At 29.3% G+C, this 20,439-nt stretch overlaps 3 protein-coding genes across 4 annotated transcripts; 1 reads left to right on the plus strand and 2 right to left on the minus strand.

Moving 5' to 3' along the window:
• Nucleotides 1-216: 216 nt before the first annotated feature.
• On the minus strand, nucleotides 217-2,029 carry LOC119682762 (short-chain specific acyl-CoA dehydrogenase, mitochondrial-like). The gene is made up of 3 exons (XM_038096268.1): nucleotides 1,900-2,029; nucleotides 1,366-1,584; nucleotides 217-1,313 (listed from the first exon to the last, which is right to left on the minus strand). The coding sequence occupies exons 1-3, from the start codon at nucleotides 1,931-1,933 to the stop codon at nucleotides 337-339; spliced, it is 1,230 nt and encodes a 409-aa protein (XP_037952196.1). The 5' UTR covers nucleotides 1,934-2,029; the 3' UTR covers nucleotides 217-336.
• A 1,961-nt stretch (nucleotides 2,030-3,990) lies between these two features.
• Nucleotides 3,991-15,811, plus strand: LOC119680348 (TBC1 domain family member whacked). 2 transcript variants are annotated; one of them, XM_038093120.1, is made up of 4 exons: nucleotides 3,991-4,273; nucleotides 13,616-13,828; nucleotides 13,904-14,268; nucleotides 15,000-15,811. In XM_038093120.1, the coding sequence occupies exons 2-4, from the start codon at nucleotides 13,622-13,624 to the stop codon at nucleotides 15,520-15,522; spliced, it is 1,095 nt and encodes a 364-aa protein (XP_037949048.1). In that variant the 5' UTR covers nucleotides 3,991-4,273; nucleotides 13,616-13,621; the 3' UTR covers nucleotides 15,523-15,811. The 2 variants fall into 2 exon arrangements, with proteins under 2 accessions (XP_037949048.1, XP_037949049.1); XM_038093121.1 differs by lacking the exon at nucleotides 3,991-4,273 and adding an exon at nucleotides 4,608-4,741.
• A 1,799-nt stretch (nucleotides 15,812-17,610) lies between these two features.
• LOC119673837 (WD repeat-containing protein 55 homolog) lies at nucleotides 17,611-19,900 on the minus strand. Its single transcript, XM_038084912.1, has 3 exons — nucleotides 19,789-19,900; nucleotides 18,828-19,721; nucleotides 17,611-18,224 (listed from the first exon to the last, which is right to left on the minus strand). Exons 1-3 carry the CDS (start codon nucleotides 19,794-19,796, stop codon nucleotides 17,705-17,707), a joined length of 1,422 nt encoding a protein of 473 aa, XP_037940840.1. The 5' UTR covers nucleotides 19,797-19,900; the 3' UTR covers nucleotides 17,611-17,704.
• Between the last annotated feature and the right edge of the window lie 539 nt (nucleotides 19,901-20,439).

Here is a 20,439-nt window from a genome sequence, read left to right on the forward strand (position 1 = left end):
AAATTTAACTAAGTTTTATAGAGTTCTCTTAATTTCATCTATTTTCGTTGATTTAATGCAGCTACAAATCAAAGAAGTGATTCCATTATTTGATGAAACCTTACGAAAGCAATTTGCTCCATCAAACATTTTTTAGTGAATAACACACGAAAATATATTAATTATTTATTTGAGAATTCTATAGATTCTACGGTAACCCTGAGCATTTAATAAGCAATTACACATAATTTTATATGCATTCATAATATTTATTATATAAAAACGAACATATCAAAAATGTAAGGATCAATAGTTTTGTGTATATAGTGTGATTAATTTATTGTGTTGTCATACAATTTAGTTTGTCTCCATTTCCTTTAGTACAGCACCAGCAATAACTAATCTTTGTATTTCAGATGTTCCCTCATAAATTTCAGTTATTCGTGCATCGCGATAATGACGTTCAGCGGGCATGTCTGTAACATAACCCATACCACCTAAAACTTGTATACATTGATGAGAACAATAGGTAGCTGCTTCAGATGCAGCTAACTTAGCCATAGCCGCTTCTTTACTAAATGATTTTTTATTATCCTTTAACCAAGCAGCTCGCCAAGTAAGCAATCGAGCTGCTTCCACACGAAGTGCCATATCCGCTAGTTTTTGCTGTATTGCTTGTAATTTTGATATTGGCTTTCCAAATGCATTTCTTTTCTGGGCATATTCACATGCAACCTCTAAAGATGCCTGAGCAATTCCTAAAGCCTGTCCAGCAACGCCTATTCGACCAGCGTCGAGCGACTGCATAGCAATTTTAAACCCATATCCAGGATCTCCCAATAAATTTTCTTTTGGTATAACACAGTCTTCGAAAATTAATTGGCACGTGGACGACGCACGTATACCGAGTTTGTCTTCTTTTTTGCCTAATGAAAATCCTTTAATATTCTTTGGTACTATAAAGGCTGAAATGCCCTTATGCTTTAGCGATTTTTGTGTTGTCGCAAACACAATGCCTGCTTCTGCTTCGTATCCGCTTGTAATCCACATTTTTGTGCCATTTAACACATAATGATCACCGTGATCTGTAGCAACTGTAGACGCAGCACCGGCATCAGAACCGTTTCCAGGTTCAGATAAAGCAAAAAATCCTACTCTTTCACCTGCAGTGAATGGTGGAATATATGTTTGTTTCTGTTTTTCGTTACCATAAGCTAGTAACGGCCCAAGAAACAAAGAATTGTTTACTGACATAATTACACCCGATGACGCACAGCCACGCGATATTTCTTCCATTGCAATAGCATAAGCAAGATAATCTAAACCACTACCACCTAAAAACAAAATATTCTATTTAAAATCTTTCTAATATGCAAACTTCTTTACCTAATTTCTCTGGCATTGTTATGCCCATCACACCTAACTCGCCCATTTTGCGAATCTGGTGCGCTGGATACAAATGTTCTTTATCGTGTTTTCCGGCTAACGGTTTTAATTCTGCATCAGCAAAATCTTTCAATGTTTTCTGCAGCATTTGATGTGTTTCCGGCAGTGAAGCCAGACAAGCAATCTGTCTCTTTGCATTTACCCGTAAAGACGAAACACCTTATGAATTATGCATACGCAGAATTTTAAACAATAGCGTAAAGATCAAGAAAATTACATATATTAATGATTCCAAAGTTCATTTTATTATTAGTATCAAAATGTGCATGCGGAGTTATTTAGCAGCAATATATATATATATAAAATGATGTGAACCTTCACCATTGTGTGATTAACATAGCAATCGACAGAAGGTTAGGAGTAACTGGGATGGGAGAAAAAGCATAATAAAGACAAAACAATATAAAATATTTTTGTTGCTTCTTTGATTAATTCAACAAACAGTTATGAGTAATTAATTTTTCCAATACAAACCAATTTGTAGTGATACTTTTAATAACGAATTCATCGCGTTTATTTTTTTACTTATGGATAAAACAAAACAATTTACAATTTATAACAAACAACAAACCAAACCGCTCAACCGGTGGCAGCAGACAAAGTCAATAAGGTAACTAGTTCTAAAAAGTGAGAAAAAGTGTTTTAGTGTGAATAAATATAAAAAGTAATATCACATGATATGGTAGATAGTAGTATATATGAAATCACGTACTTACTAAAGAATTATATGATAATTATTAATTTGTTTTTGATAGTTCAAGATTATTGAACTATTTTAATATTTATTTACAATATTTTTTTTTTTATTTTATATATTTATTTAAATTTTTTGAGGTTAAATTAATTTGAGGCTGCTTACTTCAAATCTAAATTCCGTTTGTATTTCTAGACATCTGTGTCTCTGATAATAATGGGTTAAAGTTCAAAAATTGAAGCTTAAAAAAAAATATAAATCGAATTTAAATCCAAATAAATTTGAAATTAGAAGTTTACAGCTTTAGGGCCATGTTATGCAGAGTGTCTCGGGCACGGCATGAGTACAATTGTTGTTGTTTTCAATGCAAATTTTAAATTTGAGAATGAGAAAAAATACAATATGGCCGTTTAAACTCCGGCATGAGAGCCGGCGTATTTGTGCCCCGGCACTAAGGCAAAACAGTGTTGTTTAGTAATAGATTTCAAAATTTGCACCTTTTAGGAGCAAACTACTACAATTCTAATACGCTTTGGAGAAAAAATGGCTGTAAGCAACACAGCCCTTTTTTATAAATCGCTAATAATATAATTATTACACTTTCCTGTTTTAAAGAAAGGCGTAAATACTGATAAGTACTGTTCATAATTATTGTAAGATAATGTAATAATACAAAATTATTATTAAACAAATTTAAAAAAAATTTCACTCATTTCGGCATTTTCAAATTTATAATGTTTGTTTTGAATAGATTTTAACATTTCTTTTCCAATTCTTTCAAGATCTTCAAAAAATCTACAATATTAAGCCATTTACAGAGTTGCATAGAAAAATAATCACCTTTCATTATTTATTATTTTTGGTTAAAAGTTTTCAAATATATTTATGTATTGATTAAATATCAATATAAAATTTGCTCAATGGTAACACCTAATTTACCTAAATTTTATCTAAATTACCCTACTCGAAATTCTGGTAAATACCAACATTCGCTGCCATACCGACATAATCTACTGTTTTCTTAAATTTATCATCAATTTACTCGAACTCGCACATGGTCTTAATCTACTTTTAATCTTATAATGTAAACATTGGATTACAAATTAACGACCAAAAAATAAATAATTTATATAAAAAGAAAATATATGGCAATAAGTAATTTAATATTACATAAATATGAGTTATAAGAAATAACTATTTTACAATATATTTATAATATAACTTTTAATTAAAAACAGAAGATTAAATTAATAGGTCTTTTGCACGAGCTACTCATAGTAACTTTGAGTAACGCTGTGTATACAAAAGTGTATCCACCTGCAAATTTTTGAGTAAATGAGAGCATATAAGAGAGCCTAACATCCCTGTCGAAATTTGAAAATGCTACACAGATTTTACTCGTACAATTTATTTCAAGTAAAATTTATGTTGATATGTGAATCAGCTGTTTTGCTTTAAAATTAAATTTTTGTTTTTTTTATTTATTTATTTATTTTGTGTTCTCACCAGACTTTACACAAAACTGTTCCATGAACATCTGTGTAAAGATCGAAATTTGGCTCATTATTTGTGTTACGCTCTACGCTCTCAGTTTGAAGTTCACATGAGTTTCACTTAAGTTTTACTACGAGTAGCTAGTGGAACAGACCTAATATTCCTATTAATGCGAAATATGCACAGTATTTATTTTATACACGCTGTCATTTGTAAATAGTATTGTTGTGCAATATGTTAACCCGTACCTTCATTTCTACAGTGAGTATAAAACTTTTCTGGTATTTTTGTTTTGTTTGACGTCGTCGTGTATAGAAATTCAGTTTCATTTTTTTTCCGCAAATTTCTTGATTTTCTAACTTTAAAAGTGAATTTTCGCACAAAATTACCAAATATTTTATTTTATTTTTCTTTTAATAAATTAGTACCAACTACAACGAGTATTGTGTACATTTGCAAAATGGAGAAACTGACATATGATATTAAGTGAAAAATTATTAGTATTAAAATAAAAAAATTTAATACATTAAATGTATAAAAAGTGCAAGATACAAGATATAAGAAATTCAACCAATTTCTGTTTATATAAAATTAATTGTTGAATTTTATAATAAACACATTAAACTGCAGCAACAATAGAAAATCAGTGTAAATTAAAAGGTAAGCTTTTGCAGTATAGACTAGAGGTGGGGTATTGGGTTCATTGTAGGTGGTGGTATGTTAAATATCTTTCCCCCTTTACCGCCAGGTAAAATAAGGTATGGAAATGAAAGGTAATTGTGTATTTTGTAACTAAATTATTACTCATTTGGTATGCGAAGCACAATAGTGTTTTCAGTTTGAAGTCGAGTGTATTTAATATGATAAAATTTTTGACAAATAAAATAAAATCTGTTTTTACGATATTAAATTGAATAGAAGGAAGCACATTATTATTAAATTTAAAAACTGTTGGATACTATTTATATTTGTTTTATTTCCTGTCAGTTAATATCCTTTGTGTTTTACTTAACTGAATTTCCAATAGGAATCCAATTGGAATTTCAAGGAGCTTCAAAATTAGTACATAATTTGAACCATCTTAATTAAATATTGGCAAAAATCAAGTATTTACAAGTCTAAATATATGTACGTATATATGTGTATATGTATATATCGAAACGTTTATTTAAGTTAATCATTTGTCTGCTAGAGCGCTTTTATTTTTTACTTTTTTATCATTAAGAACACTTGACAATTACGTTTGTCGTTGCTATCTCTTGCTACACTTCTAACCTCTGCCCATTAGTTAATATTCTCTTTTTTTGTTGATATTTTGTTTTGATGAGACTGCATACGGTGTTTTTATTGTATGTTTTGTCTTCTCTGTTTCCATCTTGACATTTATAAAAAAACAACAAACTAAAAATATTTAAATGAGACAATTGTGTTATTAGTGAAAACTCGTCAATCAATGTAGTGAACATGCTGTAAATAACTTTTTTTACCTTAAATCGAAATACGTACTCGTCGTATAATGGAAAGATCATAGGCTTTGGTGTCTGTTGATACTTGAAAATTTGTGCATTACAGATTTAATTGCTGAAATAATAAATACGTTATGATTACTTTTACTTTATAAATTTTTGTACAATGTGGAGTTTACGATTATCTTCCTCGTACCGTACTTGTTTCGAATACTTGTAAATGAATGCTTTCATATATTTGTTATCAAATAAGTCACAGTATAATTTTACCTCAACAAAATTCTAATTCTACAAAACTAACAACATTGGATATACAGTCAAACTTCCATAACTCGAAGTACCATAAGGTTCGACTTATGGAGACTTCGAGCTAAAGAATTTTTTTAATTTTTTTTTTTTTTTAAAGAAACTAGAATTGCATTTTAAGATTTTTATTTATTTGTAATCAATCTCGATCTCTGGATCGAGATCTCTGGAGAATAAAAGTTAACGAATCGAAAAGTGTACACATAACCTTCACTCTACGACGAGATACCTGCCCTGCCCTTCGTATTAATGGAAAAGTAATACCACAATGCAATGACACCAAATACTTAGGAATGCACCTCGACCGAAGGCTTACGTGGAAAAAGCATATAGAAACCAAAGTAACCCAAATTAAACTCAAACAACAAGAACTAAACTGGCTGATAAATAAAAACTCTAAACTTAATCTCACCTATAAAGTGCAACTTTACAACACAATGATGAAACCCATATGGACCTACGGAATTGAACTCTGGAGCTCTGCTTCTCCATCAAACATTGAAAAACTTCAAAGAACTCAATCAAAAATCCTCCGGCAAATAGTCGGTGCCCCCTGGTATATAAAAAACGCAAATATTCATAGAGATCTTCGAATTGACACAGTCACAGATGTAATTACCAGCAACACACAAAAGTACAAAATCAAACTCAGGAACCATCAAAATCCACTTGCAAGCAACCTTACCCAAAGCGCTGGTACACAGCGACTCAAAAAAAACTACATAAACCCGGCTATTCAAGAATAACGCCCGACATGGTAACGAAATTGGACGAAGCTTTGGCTAAGGACAATTAATTATCTACTTTTCTTTTTTCAAATATTTTAATACAGCAATTAGCAGCGAAAATTTATTGTTAGTTCTAAGTTGATTTTTAGAAGATTCAATAAAAATCAAAGTAAAATTTAAAAAAAAAAAAAAAAAAAAAAAATTATAATCAAATACAGCACAAAAGTTACAATGAACTAAAATATTCAGAAATTAGGTGTTGGGATTTTAAAATTTTTTTTTTTTGTTTTCAGTAAAAAGAAATTCCAATTTATTCAAAGCCTTATAGTGATTATCGGATGAAGTATCATTCGTTTTAAAAAAAAAAATTCAGAATTTTGAATGAGTCTTCTACGTCATTCTGGGAAAGCTGATGAATCGGATCCATTAATTCAGAGCTATAACTGGCATTTGCACAAAGAAGCAACATAATAAAGAAAAAATTACACATTTGGTTTGGAAAAAGGGACTTCCCCTAACACCAAAATGGATTCATACTTAAAACAAAAATTCGAATTATAGAATACATTTTCCCATATTACTATTGTCACGTGACAATATTTTTATTCAAGTTATAGAGAAATTCGAGTTATGGAAGCTGAATTGTATGTGATTTGCTAAAACCATGTTGCCCTCTTTACTAACTTTACTAACTAGTTGCAAAACTATAATTGTTCCTCAGTAGTTGGAGTATGGCGTTTCTTTCCCGCCATAGTACATTTGAATATTATATTGTGAGGATATCACTATGTATCTTAAAGGAAATCATAAAATCTTAACAATTTTCTTCTTCTTAATCCAAGATTTGCTAGCATATTATCAGTATTGCTCTGTTAAAGTTAGTTCCGTTGTCTTCTGTGCAATAATTTAGAGACGCATTCTATACTTAAATCTATAGTTGTAATGTCAGTTTGAAGTTATCTGCTTTAAGACTTTGTGAATAAAAGCTTTCGTGATTTATACATACTCTTTTTTGCAAGTATCGATGATTAGTCCAAAAAGTACACTCCGACATTTCTTACTTTCAAATAAAATAATAATCTCATATACGTATTATATTATTTCACTTCCTTTCATATTTTTCGCTAAATGAACACATCTGTAGCGAATGTACCGTTTTATAAAACCAAATCTTATCTTGATTTATAGGGCTTTAAAACAGATGTCGACCTATTTTTGATGTGAAGTATGGTAACACTGAGTCATAAGTTCGTGTATAAGAATCGGATATTAATGTAACAGAGTTTTATTTATTACGATAATTATTATTAATATATCTTTATATTTACATATGACCAATTTTACAATTTTATAAATTATTAATATAAGATTTCATTACCTCAATATCACATAATCTGTTATAATTTATTATCAATTGTATTTTATTAGCTAATTAATAAATATTTTCTATATAACAGCTATAAATATCTAAAAAATGACTTATAATTAAATAACATTTAATATTCCCAAGAATTTGCAATTTTAATAAGAAACATATATGTATGTAGATATATGTATGTAGATAATTATCGCTACAACTATCATATTCATATTCTACTTGAAAATTTTAAATTAGTCCAAGAAATAAACATAAACATCGTTACCCTTTATCTCGTATATAATAAAATTCTTATCAATTTCGTCACTTTTGCACAGATTAGATAAATATATGTTTAATATTTACTACATAGCCATAGACAGTAGCTTTACATAGTAAAAGTGAAACAAAATCCAATGAAATCACAATTAAAAGTATAAATGACGTAGTCACAATTATAAACTAATCATTTAAATATACGGGTATGTGACCCTCATTAGTTGAGGAGTACTAATGAAAATATTACAAAAATTGAAAAATTTAGGGAAGATGCTGATAACTACAAGAAGAAATAGTCATGCAGCTGATTCATCTAAGTTTGTTGCTTAAAAATGTGATTTTATATTATTTTATATGAGTTGAAATAATGCATAAGAATTTATTGACAATGAGATTTATTTAAAAATTACTTTTACCATTGCGGCAGTCTTCAATAGATGAAAAAATAAAAGAACGATAATAGTTATCAACATCCTCAAAGTTTTTCTTTAGTATGTAGGAAATATATTTTCTTCTATTTTGATTACTCGGCTTTTTCTTGCATTTATTGATTGCTCAATTGAGTCTGTAAAGTCTAGAACTTATCCAATCTATTTAAAATAAAATGTTAAACAAATTAAACCCACATGGTATTACTAAACCAATAATATCATATCTTAAATTATTTGCCTGGTTACAAAAATTTTATATTATAGACCACAAAGTTTCCGATTTATTTGCGCATAAGTACCTCATAATACCATAATATAAATAGTACTTTTATTAGAGCACAAAGCCAATCATCAATAAAGGTTAGCTTTTTTGCAGCCTTGGAAAAGCATTGTTAATAGTTTTTATGGGATACAGGTATATCAAGATCTATTTGATTTTCTTTATGAACTGCATGCATAAAGAACAAGAGTTTTTCTCTCGAATTCTACGATTCTACAAAAAGTCACCTTATCTGAAATGAATTCTAACGATGCTGGTGGTGGTACTCAACGTCATGTTACGTAGCCGTAAAAGTTGTAGTAGTAGAGTCAAAATCAGCTTCCAAATCGACAAATAAATGGTGTGTGTCAATTTGTTTTTTTTGGTCTTCTCTAAAATTTAACGCACTGTTAATATATGACCTGTAGCAGATTCTCAAGGTGTGCAGCTACACTGATAAGGTAGATCATTTAATTGACAATTGCCTTTAATTTTTCATATAGCATGTTTGACAGAACGTTATATACCATGTATATGAAATTGATTCCGTGATAATTGATGCACTTCTTACGATCATTTTTTGTTGTGGAGTGGGCAAATCTGTTTCCAGTTTTTCGACCTTTAGCTTTTGCTGTGGTTGTTCATGCACTTTTTCATCGCATATGAACGTGTACGGATTTTGGCTGCAACAAGGTAATGACTCGAGCGCGTGTTGCCTCCATACGGAAACACTAGCCTTCCATTATTCACAATGTGATGTGATTAGAATCTCATTTTTTTCAGAGGATAGTCTTGTTACTTTATGTATATTGAGATACCTACTAGAATCTTGAGTATGTGAGAGTCTCATATAATCTTCAAATTTTTACTATAACAACAACCTTATTATATTCGCTACACCTATGAAATCCTAAACTTTTGAATAAAAAGCGAAAATATCTTTTAATTTTGAAGATAGGAGACCTGTATCTTTAGTCCTTCTACTTAAAAAATATACTCTGTCTTCAAAACTCACAGAATATAAACAACCGAAGTGACAACCATATAATATTGAACTTCGCACTATTTAAATTTTATGGAAAATGAAAATAATTTACCACGTTTAAAACGTCTTCGACAAATTTTAAATACTCCTGTCTGCTATGCAAAAATTGAACACGTTATTTCAATCTACTGGCGTATGATTGAAGAAAGAAGTACCCTGATAATTAGTGAACATAATTAGTGAGCATATAAAAAAAAAATTTTTTGTGAACGTGTTAATTTTTTTTAATATATCAGCAATTAATATAGATAACGTAACAAAAAGGGGATATGCTTACAAAAATCATAAATCTTATCAAACAACAATATACAATATAGAATGCAGGATCGTAAGAAAAACTCTCTCTCTCTCTTAGGATTTTCGAGTTGAAATGCGAGCTCAAGACGAAATTTTGAACAAAGCCCTTAAAACCTGCAACATTTAGACTTTGCCGATGACGTTGTTTTATGGAGCCATATATATAGCGAGATTAAAAATATGTTTGAACGAGTAAGCAATGCTGCTCAAAGTGCAGGACTTGAAATAATTGTAAGCAAGACCAAAACTATGTATGATGGTTATGGCCTGGCACAAAACGCTCTTCTGCAAACAAGCGGTGGGGAGATAGATGTGTAATTTCTTTTACATACTTGGGAAGTGTAGTGACAAACAAAACTGGAGCGGACGAGGACGTTACAATACGTACAAAAAAGGCGCAAGCAATGTTTGGGCAGTTGTGGAATACTAAAATACGAAAATGCCTATTTTTAATTCAAATGTAAAAGTATTTCTTTTTTATGACTGCGAAACATTCCTGCTGCACTAACATTTTTAATTAAATGTCTACGGAAAATCCTACAAATATGGTATCCCAATTACATATCAAATGCAGAACTTTTGCTCCAAACAAATCAGAAAGCAGCTGTAAACAAAACGGAATTGGGTATACTATCCGACGACCAAATAAACACATTCCCCGACAAGCTTTTACCTGGAACCCACAATACAACAGACGCCCAGGTGCACCGGCTTTAACTTGAAGAAGGACAATTGAAAGAGAAATGACAGAAGCACACTACACATGGAACGATATGTGTAGAAAAGCAAATAACAGAAGGCGGTTTAGGAGAATCGTTATGGCTCTATGAGCCACCAGAGGAAATGAACACTAAATAGAATATATCAACAAAATGCAAGTTTTTTTTATTGAAGTTATATGCAGGTAGGTACTTATATAAAATTGAAAGGCTGTGGACATCCGTGTCAACCAACTGCAGGTTGGTTTTGAAACTAAAACATAACAGGAAGCACTACCGCCATTATAATCAACCAACCATAACCAAAAGAATAAGAAGTCGTTGGAACTTAAAACTGTATGAACATCCTTTCTTAAAGAATATGCTTAAAGAATGTATAAAAATATAGTTTAAAGATAGTTGAAAAAGCTATACGCTGGTTTCATTACAAATAGAGGCATTTGATTAGAGATTATGTTTCATCACAATGGGTAGTTTATTTAACCTAATCATTTGTGAATAATATATCTGATACCACGATCACTTTTTCAATTATGTCACTGCATTAATGCCGAACCCCATTATGTATCTCAGAACTGCTTTATAAATGCTGTACTTTGCATGTTCATGTGATTGTATTTCATTTAATATCTTGAATTTCAACTGATTTGCGTACGGTTTATATTCGTCTTTTTCTGAGCTCATAAATTATGTTAAATGAATTAGTCGTAATAACTCTCTCTTACCCTACGAAAACACCCTTGCTCTCTTCTCGTTCTTCATATTGAATTGGATATTTCGGCACCATGGTGATATCCTTTAGACACAATATTTGAACTAAATAAGTAACTAAAGGTACTTACGATTAAAGTGAAGTGATAGAATATGCTAAAAAATTAAATGATTTTACTAATTAGTAAATAATAGTTAATTATTATTGATAAATAAACTATTTAATAATTTTATCTTATTTATATTGCGTAAATATGCAAATATCTATGTATATATATTTATAGTATATATGAATATAAAGAAATAGCTAAGTTTACTTAAACCCACTATCATGTAAGCTACTATTTCCATTTAGGGTATCTTGAAAACGCTTCCAGTCAACAACTCCCACAATTGTACGGAAACATCTCTTAATTTTAACTATTTTAATGTGATTTTTTTATATATATTTTTTAGTTATTTTTTTTAATTAATTGCTGATTTATTTTTAATGAGTCTTTAAGAATCTCCATATGGAGTTTACTTTTAATTACATTCTCCCTAATTTGCACAAATGGACATACCTCCGCAGAGATTTCGTTCACATAATTTAAAAATTTCTTCATTTTTGTTATTCACAACTAAAAATATACTTATAAAATATATTTTTAGGTTTATAAATGAAAATCGCTGGATATATCACTATTTAACATAGAAAATATTTATTTCTATAATTAGTTTTGTAAATACATAAGTTCTATGCAAATGTAGAAAAAAATGTTTATATTGTAGCATGTGACACCGTATTGATGGATCGCTATAATCGGCATAGACAAGAAGTCCGTCAATGTATTATATTCACTAAAGAGATATATCAAAGGAGTTATAATTAAAAAAAAATTTTTGTTAAAGAATAATTTTTGAATAAATACTGGTATATATAATGTACAGTAATATATTAGATCTTATGTTTCTGCTTTCAGTTGATAGTATATGTTATATATATTTGTTATGCCCGTCTCTTCTCTAAAACAGATTGAACATGGAAATTTACTTTTATTTCAAATCGGCGACCTAAGATAATCTATGATGAATCACTGCTTATTAAAGACTTTTACATACAACTTTTATACCACCAAACATTATACTGCAGTATATATTAAGACTTAGTGATCTTTGCTTGCCAGAAACTTGTCAGGTATTTCTATCATTTTCCTTGCAGGCATCATAGTTTGTGCACTTCTAGAACCAATTTTAGAAATTAAATGACAATTTTGCTTTATCGTCAGTTATGTAGAATAAGATAGATCCATTGAGATACCACAACTTTATTTTGACCAAATTTGGATTTTTAATTAAAATTACGCTATGTATGTGGGTAAGCAGATTTACACTTCAAAAAAAGGAATTGAAATAAGTGTATATTTTAATACGATTTTGCAGGACTTTAATCTCTCCAACCCTTTCCCCTGTCTAAGTGCTTTTATAAAACAGAGTATATCTTTTATGCTTATGTTGATAATTAAGGAAATCAGCAACAGTTGATAATGCTATGTAGTGATAACACGAACGAAAAGCAAAAAGATGCTTGTTGTTTCTGACTAATAACTTCCACAATAATCATTGGACACAGTCTTGTGATAAGTATTTTATGTTCGATATTACAGACAATTTTTCTGGTATTCAAAGAATATAAACATAAACAAAAATTGAATTGGTTTAGTTTTGAGTAAGTCACTAATTGCAAATAGTTTACATTTCTAAGTAATGATATACATTTTTTATATCTTCTGTGTTTTTTAGTACGCATTAAATATAACACAAAATATACATATATATTATCAGTTAGAAATATATTAACAATAAATCTTATTATTAATTTTGTTTAAGAATTAATGTCTTCACTGTATTATGATTTTTATTTTCTTTTTTCAAATGCTTAAATGAATAAATAAATAAATACGTAACGCATTTAGTAACTTATTAATTGCGCAAAAATAGAAATCAATATTAACGTAAAAATGTTTGCTAGATACCCTACTTTCGGTGCAATTATTTTCAAGAATATAATTTTGTAAGAAGAGTTGAAAAACTGACTACAACAATAGTAGACCATTTAAAAAAAATCGAATGTAATATGAATCCTTTTCACCTTATTAGGTTGGTGGCATATATTAACAGAGTGCAGAATATACTTTAAGTTCAAGTCAGATTGTTCTATACAGTCGTTTTAATTCCCGATAAAAAAAAGGCCTGTATTAAGAATCAAAACGTAATTGATGCGTTCTAGACCCCGATTAACTAATAATATCATCACTATGTTTTGATATTATATTTTTCTTATTAGTCTTATTAAAATTTTATAACATATAGAATAAAACTATTTATTTGATTGCAGTAACATAATAAATATATTTGCTTTCAGTAACAAATGGCAACTTCACCGCGTTCTGTGGACACGATGTCCGTTTGTTCAACGGTATCAAGTTGTCCAGATAGACATGGTTTCTATGGAGGTTTTCAGCGCACAGAAAAACCCAAAGAGCCTCTATCCAGAGCACAAATTATAGCTCGTGAAAAGAAATGGTTATACATGACTGAAAACTGGTCCATATATATGTCGAAAAATTATAAAAAGGTAAAAAAAAATCATGTTTATATTGTATTACATTTTAAAATGATAGTATATATATATTATTATATAATTTTACAGATACGAGATCGTTGTCGAAAAGGTATACCAAAATCAGTACGACCACGTGCTTGGTTTTATCTATCTGGTGCTTACTTATTGAAAAAGAAAAATCCTTACGTCTACAAAGAGTTATTAGAAAAACAAGGCAATCCACATGTAATTGAAGAGATTAAAAAGGACAAACATCGGCAATTTCCATTTCATGAAATGTTCTTAGATGAGGATAAAGTTGGTCAGATCGAATTGTTTAATATATTAAAAGCTTATTCGATCTATAATCCAAAAGTTGGTTTTTGTCAGGCACAAGCACCAATTGCAGCTTTTTTATTAATGCATCTACCAGCTGAAGATGCTTTTTGGGTCTTTGTCAGTGTATGTGATGTGTAAGTAGTTAAAAATTTTAAATATATATATTTTTAATTTCATTAGTCTTAAGTGTATTCAATATTGAACTAAGCTATATAAACAACTTCCGTAGTACTGAGTTTTATACTCGTCTGTTCTTCTACTATACAAGTAAATAACATAAGATCCTTTCTATGGTTTGTTGTAAAATTTAATAAATACACCCGCATGATTATGAGATATCCAAATTTCGTGATGTTATTGAAACTACCCATAATTTCTATTTAAAATATATTCAACTGAATGGATTAATCATTTTTAGGGAAAACAAGAAACACTTGAGTTTCCTAGATAATTAGAAAACTAGGCTTTTCATAAAACCAGAATTAATTCTAATTTAAAAAAAAATTTAATATACATATATAGATCTCTATGTATCTCAAGTAGCTATTTGGGTACACTACTTTCATTAACTTTCTATAAAGTATGGAAGTGACCCCTCCATCACTTTGAAATTCATTCTATTGGAAGTTATATGATTGATATATATATTCTACATACAGTGTGAGGGGGTGAGTCCGGCGATAATTAGTATTTTATATTTGCTTATATTTTTATTCCAAACTTCTAATGCTCTAAAAATATGTCACGGTTAAAAAGAGTATTAGAAAAATAATCACCAAATGAAAAATAATTAGATGATGTGAATTTATCAATATACAATATCAGATATTAACAATGTCTAAAGTAATATAATTTTTCATTTTAGTTATTTGGAAGATTATTTTATTCCTGGTCTGGAGGTATTACAAAACGATGCAGCTATACTCGAGGGATTATTAAAAAAGACCTCACCACCTGTTTACAGACATCTGCAAAAGCACAAAGTTGAGCCATTGTTATATATGACGGACTGGTTTTTGTGTGCCATGACACGCACGTTGCCATGGGAAACGTTACTTCGTGTATGGGATTGCTTTCTAGCGGAAGGTATTCGTGTCATATTTAAGGTGGCCCTTGTCATTATCGGTGCAACACTAAATCGACATAAGGTGCGAAAACAGTGCAATGGACTATGTGAAACTCTGGAAGTATTACGTTCACCACCAGAGGAAGTGCTAGAGGAAGAGTTTCTGATCGAAAATATACAACGTTTAAATTTACGCGTTGAAGATTTTCAAATAGAACATACTAGACAGAAGGCGCGTCGTGCTAAATTAAAAGCGCTACAAGAAAACAATGGCAGCCTAGCAACAACAAGTAGCAGCAGCAGCGGTCATAGAGGTCAATAGTAGTATGTTTGCTACTATTGGTAGTATATTACTATAAAATGCTACTAGTTTAAACATTTTTATAAGTAAAGTTAACACAAAGCGCAAAATTGATTGTATGTCGGATTTTGTTTTCAACACAAACCTAAACTTTAATGTACTGATAAAAGCAAAGGAACTTGCGATATGCAACGAAAACTCAAATCTGATATTTTATTATATGTACAATATTTGGAAAATTTTATATATTTTAAAAATCAAGCAATGTATTTAAAGAGAATTGATTAATGTACTCTGTAATGAATGAAAATGATTGCTTCCAACATGTGAACATATTTTATATTGTGGACATTTTGAGTAATATTTATAAACAAACACACATTACACACTTTAAGATATTTAAGTCACTAAACTAAAGATAGATAAATCGAATACATATAAACATCTTCTAAAATAGTTTTTTTTCCTTTTCACGAAGCACAATAGTTTTTATAAAGGAATTATGTATGTCATAAAAATCTTTTCTCAAAGATTCTCATAATAATGTTTTGATTTTAATGATTTTTTCACGTATTTATATATATGCTAAACCAATATCATTCCAAGGAAACGATTCAAAATTTTACTCAAATTATACGAAATTATTATGTACGCAGATCTTTAAAGCTACTTCTACATCTATATAAAAATCTATAAAAAATATTTACTAAATAGTGTAACTATTATTTGCAATTATTAATTGTGCAATTTGTTTTCTTTATAAAAGATTCAATTATGTATTATTTTTTTATGTTATTAACTTCACAGTTTATACAAAGTCTAAGAAACTGTAAGCTTAAATTTTATTATTTATTTGAAAAGAAAAATTAGTTTTTAAGTTATTGTAGCTACTTATTTAGCAACATACGAGCAAAGTATTGAGCTTTTAGCATTATAAAAGCCAGTAGATATATAAAGAAAAAAAAGTATTTTTGTTGTTTTTTACTTTAAAAAAATTTTTGTAGTGAAATTTTAAAGTATATTTTTAAAGAAAAGCAGAAATGGAAATAATTTGTTGGTTCACTCTATGCTTTTTAATACGGGTTAGATAATCCCTGGCTCACTGTCAGTGGTAACAACAAATCAATTGTTTCGTTTTTATTTCTGTTTAGAAAATATTTATTTAATATTATACACAAAGTTCTCACAAAATATTTGTACAACATTAAACTAATAAACATGCAATATAAATTACTAGTAGAATAATTTTTTAAAGTTATACAACCTAAATTACACTGTAAAATAAAACATTTTTAACAAAATATTGGAATTTAAAAAAATTATACATATTGTGTTTTTAATAAATTTATAACGCTTCTGCACTGGCACTGCCCGCAACTCGTCAAAAGTCATCTATTTACTATTGTTTTCCACTTTCTGAAATCTTCAATGTTTGCATAATAACCTAATACGTTAGTTATTATACGGCATCATTGTAAGTACAATGTTAACAAAATATCAAGTTTAACAATCGTTCTCTTTATAGTAAAATGTTTAAAATATCTTGCAAGTTATTCTTGAAGCAAGAGGAAAGTATTCTCTTATATACTTTTATACGTTCGATCAAGTAATGTAATCTTATAAAGAAATAAAAAAATATACCGCGGAAGAGATCACTTAATTTACAAAATACTCATCACTATTATTAAAATAATAAAAAATATATATAGAACATGGAAGATAAGAACCAATCTATATATATACGCCTGGTTGTCTAATTGCCGATTTTTTTATTAGTTACCTATAAAAAAAACTTCATTTTTTGCAATAAAAGAAATATTTATGGTAGATAGGGTTTTTGGCAATGTGCCGTGAAAAATCTGCCAACTACAATACAATAATATATTCAATTAATTGATTAAGACTGAATTATCCTAGATTTGAAAAAAAATTTACCATCAAGTTGATCAAATGATTTTAGTTTGGGTATAGATGTGAATATAAAGTAAATATTTCTTTTCCTCTAATGGTTTCACTTAAAATTTATATATATAATGATATATAATAAAAAAGACTCCAATATAGATTAGAACAAAACAAGAAATTAAGCAATAAAAAATTAATATTTCATATATATATAATTTATTTAAAATAAATTTATAATTACATTTTTAATAGTTTTCTTAACAATATATAAAATACCTATTTAAAGGTATTAAACAGTTTACTCATCACTTGCTGTAGGTTCTTTAGTTAAGTCTGCAAAGAAATCTGATGCATTTGAAAATTTTGATGAAGGCAAATTGTGACGTTTTTCTTTAGCTTTATTATGTTTTTCATTATACTTGATATCACCGAAATCTTCAAAGTATTTAACATTCCAAAACCGTACATCATTGTTATGTGAAGCTGATGCAATTAATTCGCCATCTGCACTTATATCTAAACATTCTACGGGCATTGAGTGTTGTCCGACAATACCCAGATTACGGAAGGGTGCAACGTGACACGCACGTATGTGGCCGTCTTCGTTTGCAATGCAACTAATGCGATCTGTTATTGGTATCATTGCATTAATGGGTGTATCTATGCCAGGAAACATATCACTATGATACCCAAATTGTCCCCAATTATATGTGTAAAGGCGACCTTTCGAAGTGCCTACTACTAATTTTGAGTCACCACGATATGTAGCCATACAAGTAAACTCCTCTTGATATTCTTCGGATTGAACATAAAGTTTTCTAAAAAAAAAATTTTATTACATACTGAATTTATTTCATTTCTATTAAATAATAATTAAGCAATAAATTAAGTAAATGACGCTAAGTGACTCAGAACACCTGTAAGCAAATAGGCGCTACAATTGGTATTGCCTCACTCTATAGAGTTTGAACTTTGTAACATAATTTTAGTAGGAACCTCTGTAATAGAAAGAATGCTCCTTTAGCTTTTAAAACGTTTTAGTACGAAAACTTCGTAGAATTTGAACGAATCATGGTGTCAAGGCGATGTTTATAATTAGCTAGTTAAAATGATTATTGGAAATTGGTTAGATAGACTTCTTTTCTTTTTCATAGTTTGGATCTCTTCGCGATTCTTTACAAAATCGAAATTTTTTTTATGCATATCCCTAAACAAAATAATTTAGAACTGTAAAAGCAGAAACATTGGTATAGCAGATTTCTTTTTGTCATCGCAAATCTTAATAATTCTGAAACAATTACATTTAGCTTTCAAGTATGAATTTCTGATAGACAGTGTGCAGTTATTAGTTCTTCCCATATACGAATATGATGTTCAATGGCTATATTTTAAGAATGTAATCTTACTTTTTCTTTGCTTACCTAGCGCCTATGTTAATTGTTGTTAAATATCCATCACCACTTGTGAATAGCAACAATTTTTTTGCATCGTTTGTAAGAATTTGAGTAATGTAGTCCTCAACCTCTTTGAGTGCGAAAATTGCGTTTTTTGTACGTAAATCCCACAATTTAACAGTGCCACTATCATCGCCAGTTGCGAATAAATTTTCATCAAGCACATGTAATTTATTAATTGCATCATCATGTGCACTTTCGTAAAACTTCTTTAAGCGTTCTGTCTGCATATCTGTTATCATAATTGATTTATCTTTGGAACAGGTTATTAAATTTCTACCATCCTCTGAGAATTCAACATCACGACATGACTTAGCATGCACCTCTATTGTTCGTAAAAGTGTATTTTTCTCATTTCCTAATTTGTATAGACAAACATCACCAGTGACGGTTGCTATAGCAATAATGTTTTGTTCTGGATGAAAACATACATCTGTTACACAGTCTTCTAAATTAATATCTGGTGGTGTAGTACGTGGGTTCTTTATAGCTGCAATTATTGCCTTTACTGTCTCGTCATCTTCATCACTTCCGTTTAATTCTAACACAGCCGATTTTTGGGCATCACCACTACTGGAAGCTCTGGGATTAGAGTCATCATTTTCATTTGCGTTAACAGATTTAGTTGTAGTTTTTGACATCTCGATTTCTTCATCACTATCATCCATTAAAGAATCTGTACTTGAGATTGAAATGGAACTGTAACCATCGCCCTCAAAATCTGGTTCTTCAAATTCATCAGAATCGTTCAGATCTGGAATTATTGGTATAGGAAAGTCACCATTTTCTTCGTTGTCACCTAATTCATCCATATCTTCGTCGTCTGATAATATATCACTTGGATTTCGAAAGTTTTCACCGCTAATAAACAAATAATAAAATATATATTAGTTTATGTATAGAAAATATTAAAAGTAAGTTAACTTACAGCTTCATCCCTTTCTAAAATTATATTAATGAATTGTTTTATCGCATCAGAACAATTTCAGCAAGTGATGAATTTGTTCCAATCTGCACGCTGCGAATAAAACAACATTAAAATAAGGTGACCAGATTATTTTGTAAACCGAACACAATGTACAGTATGGAAAAAATATAAAAGTAAATAAGAAATTATAAATAATACTACATTTACATTGTGAGATTAAGAGAACGAGACTAATACTGCGTTTACATTGTGAGATTAAAAGTTAGTTCAAACAATAGTCGAGATTAAAATACTAATCTAGTTGTTTAATCTCTGATATCCCATACAAAAGTTAATCTCGTTTTGGTCGAGATTAATTTTTAATCTCCTTAGAAATGGTGACTATTTTTCTGTGTAACTGTGCATATGTTCTAACATCGTAAATTTTTTTACAATCCTAGAAAAATTGAAAGAGAAATGTTAAAATTGATTCAAAACAAACATTAAAAATTTGAAAATGCCAAAGTGAGAAAAATTTTTATTAAATTTGTTTAATAGTTTTGTACATAATTATAACTAAAATTTGTTACAAATTTTGTTATAAAACAATTTATTAAATTTATATTATAATTATTTTGTATATATTTTTAATTAAACGTTTTATTTACAGAA

The sequence above is a fragment of the Teleopsis dalmanni genome, chromosome 2, assembly GCF_002237135.1.
Source record: "Teleopsis dalmanni isolate 2A chromosome 2, ASM223713v2, whole genome shotgun sequence".
NCBI lineage: Eukaryota > Metazoa > Arthropoda > Insecta > Diptera > Diopsidae > Teleopsis > Teleopsis dalmanni.

Bases quoted from the DNA above. Each gene is read 5' to 3' on its own strand.
- LOC119680348 (XM_038093120.1), top strand. From the start codon at position 13,622: ATGGCAACTTCACCGCGTTCTGTGGACACGATGTCCGTTTGTTCAACG. The intron at 13,829-13,903 runs GTAAAAAAAAAT...ATAATTTTACAG, and splicing joins TGTCGAAAAATTATAAAAAG to ATACGAGATCGTTGTCGAAA. The intron at 14,269-14,999 runs GTAAGTAGTTAA...TTTTCATTTTAG, and splicing joins TTTGTCAGTGTATGTGATGT to TTATTTGGAAGATTATTTTA.
- LOC119682762 (XM_038096268.1), bottom strand. From the start codon at position 1,933: ATGAATTCGTTATTAAAAGTATCACTACAAATTG. The intron at 1,585-1,899 runs GTTTGTATTGGA...ATAATTCATAAG, and splicing joins AAAAGTATCACTACAAATTG to GTGTTTCGTCTTTACGGGTA. The intron at 1,314-1,365 runs GTAAAGAAGTTT...TTTTGTTTTTAG, and splicing joins AACAATGCCAGAGAAATTAG to GTGGTAGTGGTTTAGATTAT.
- LOC119673837 (XM_038084912.1), bottom strand. The intron at 18,225-18,827 runs GTAAGCAAAGAA...TTTTTTTTTTAG, and splicing joins ACAATTAACATAGGCGCTAG to AAAACTTTATGTTCAATCCG.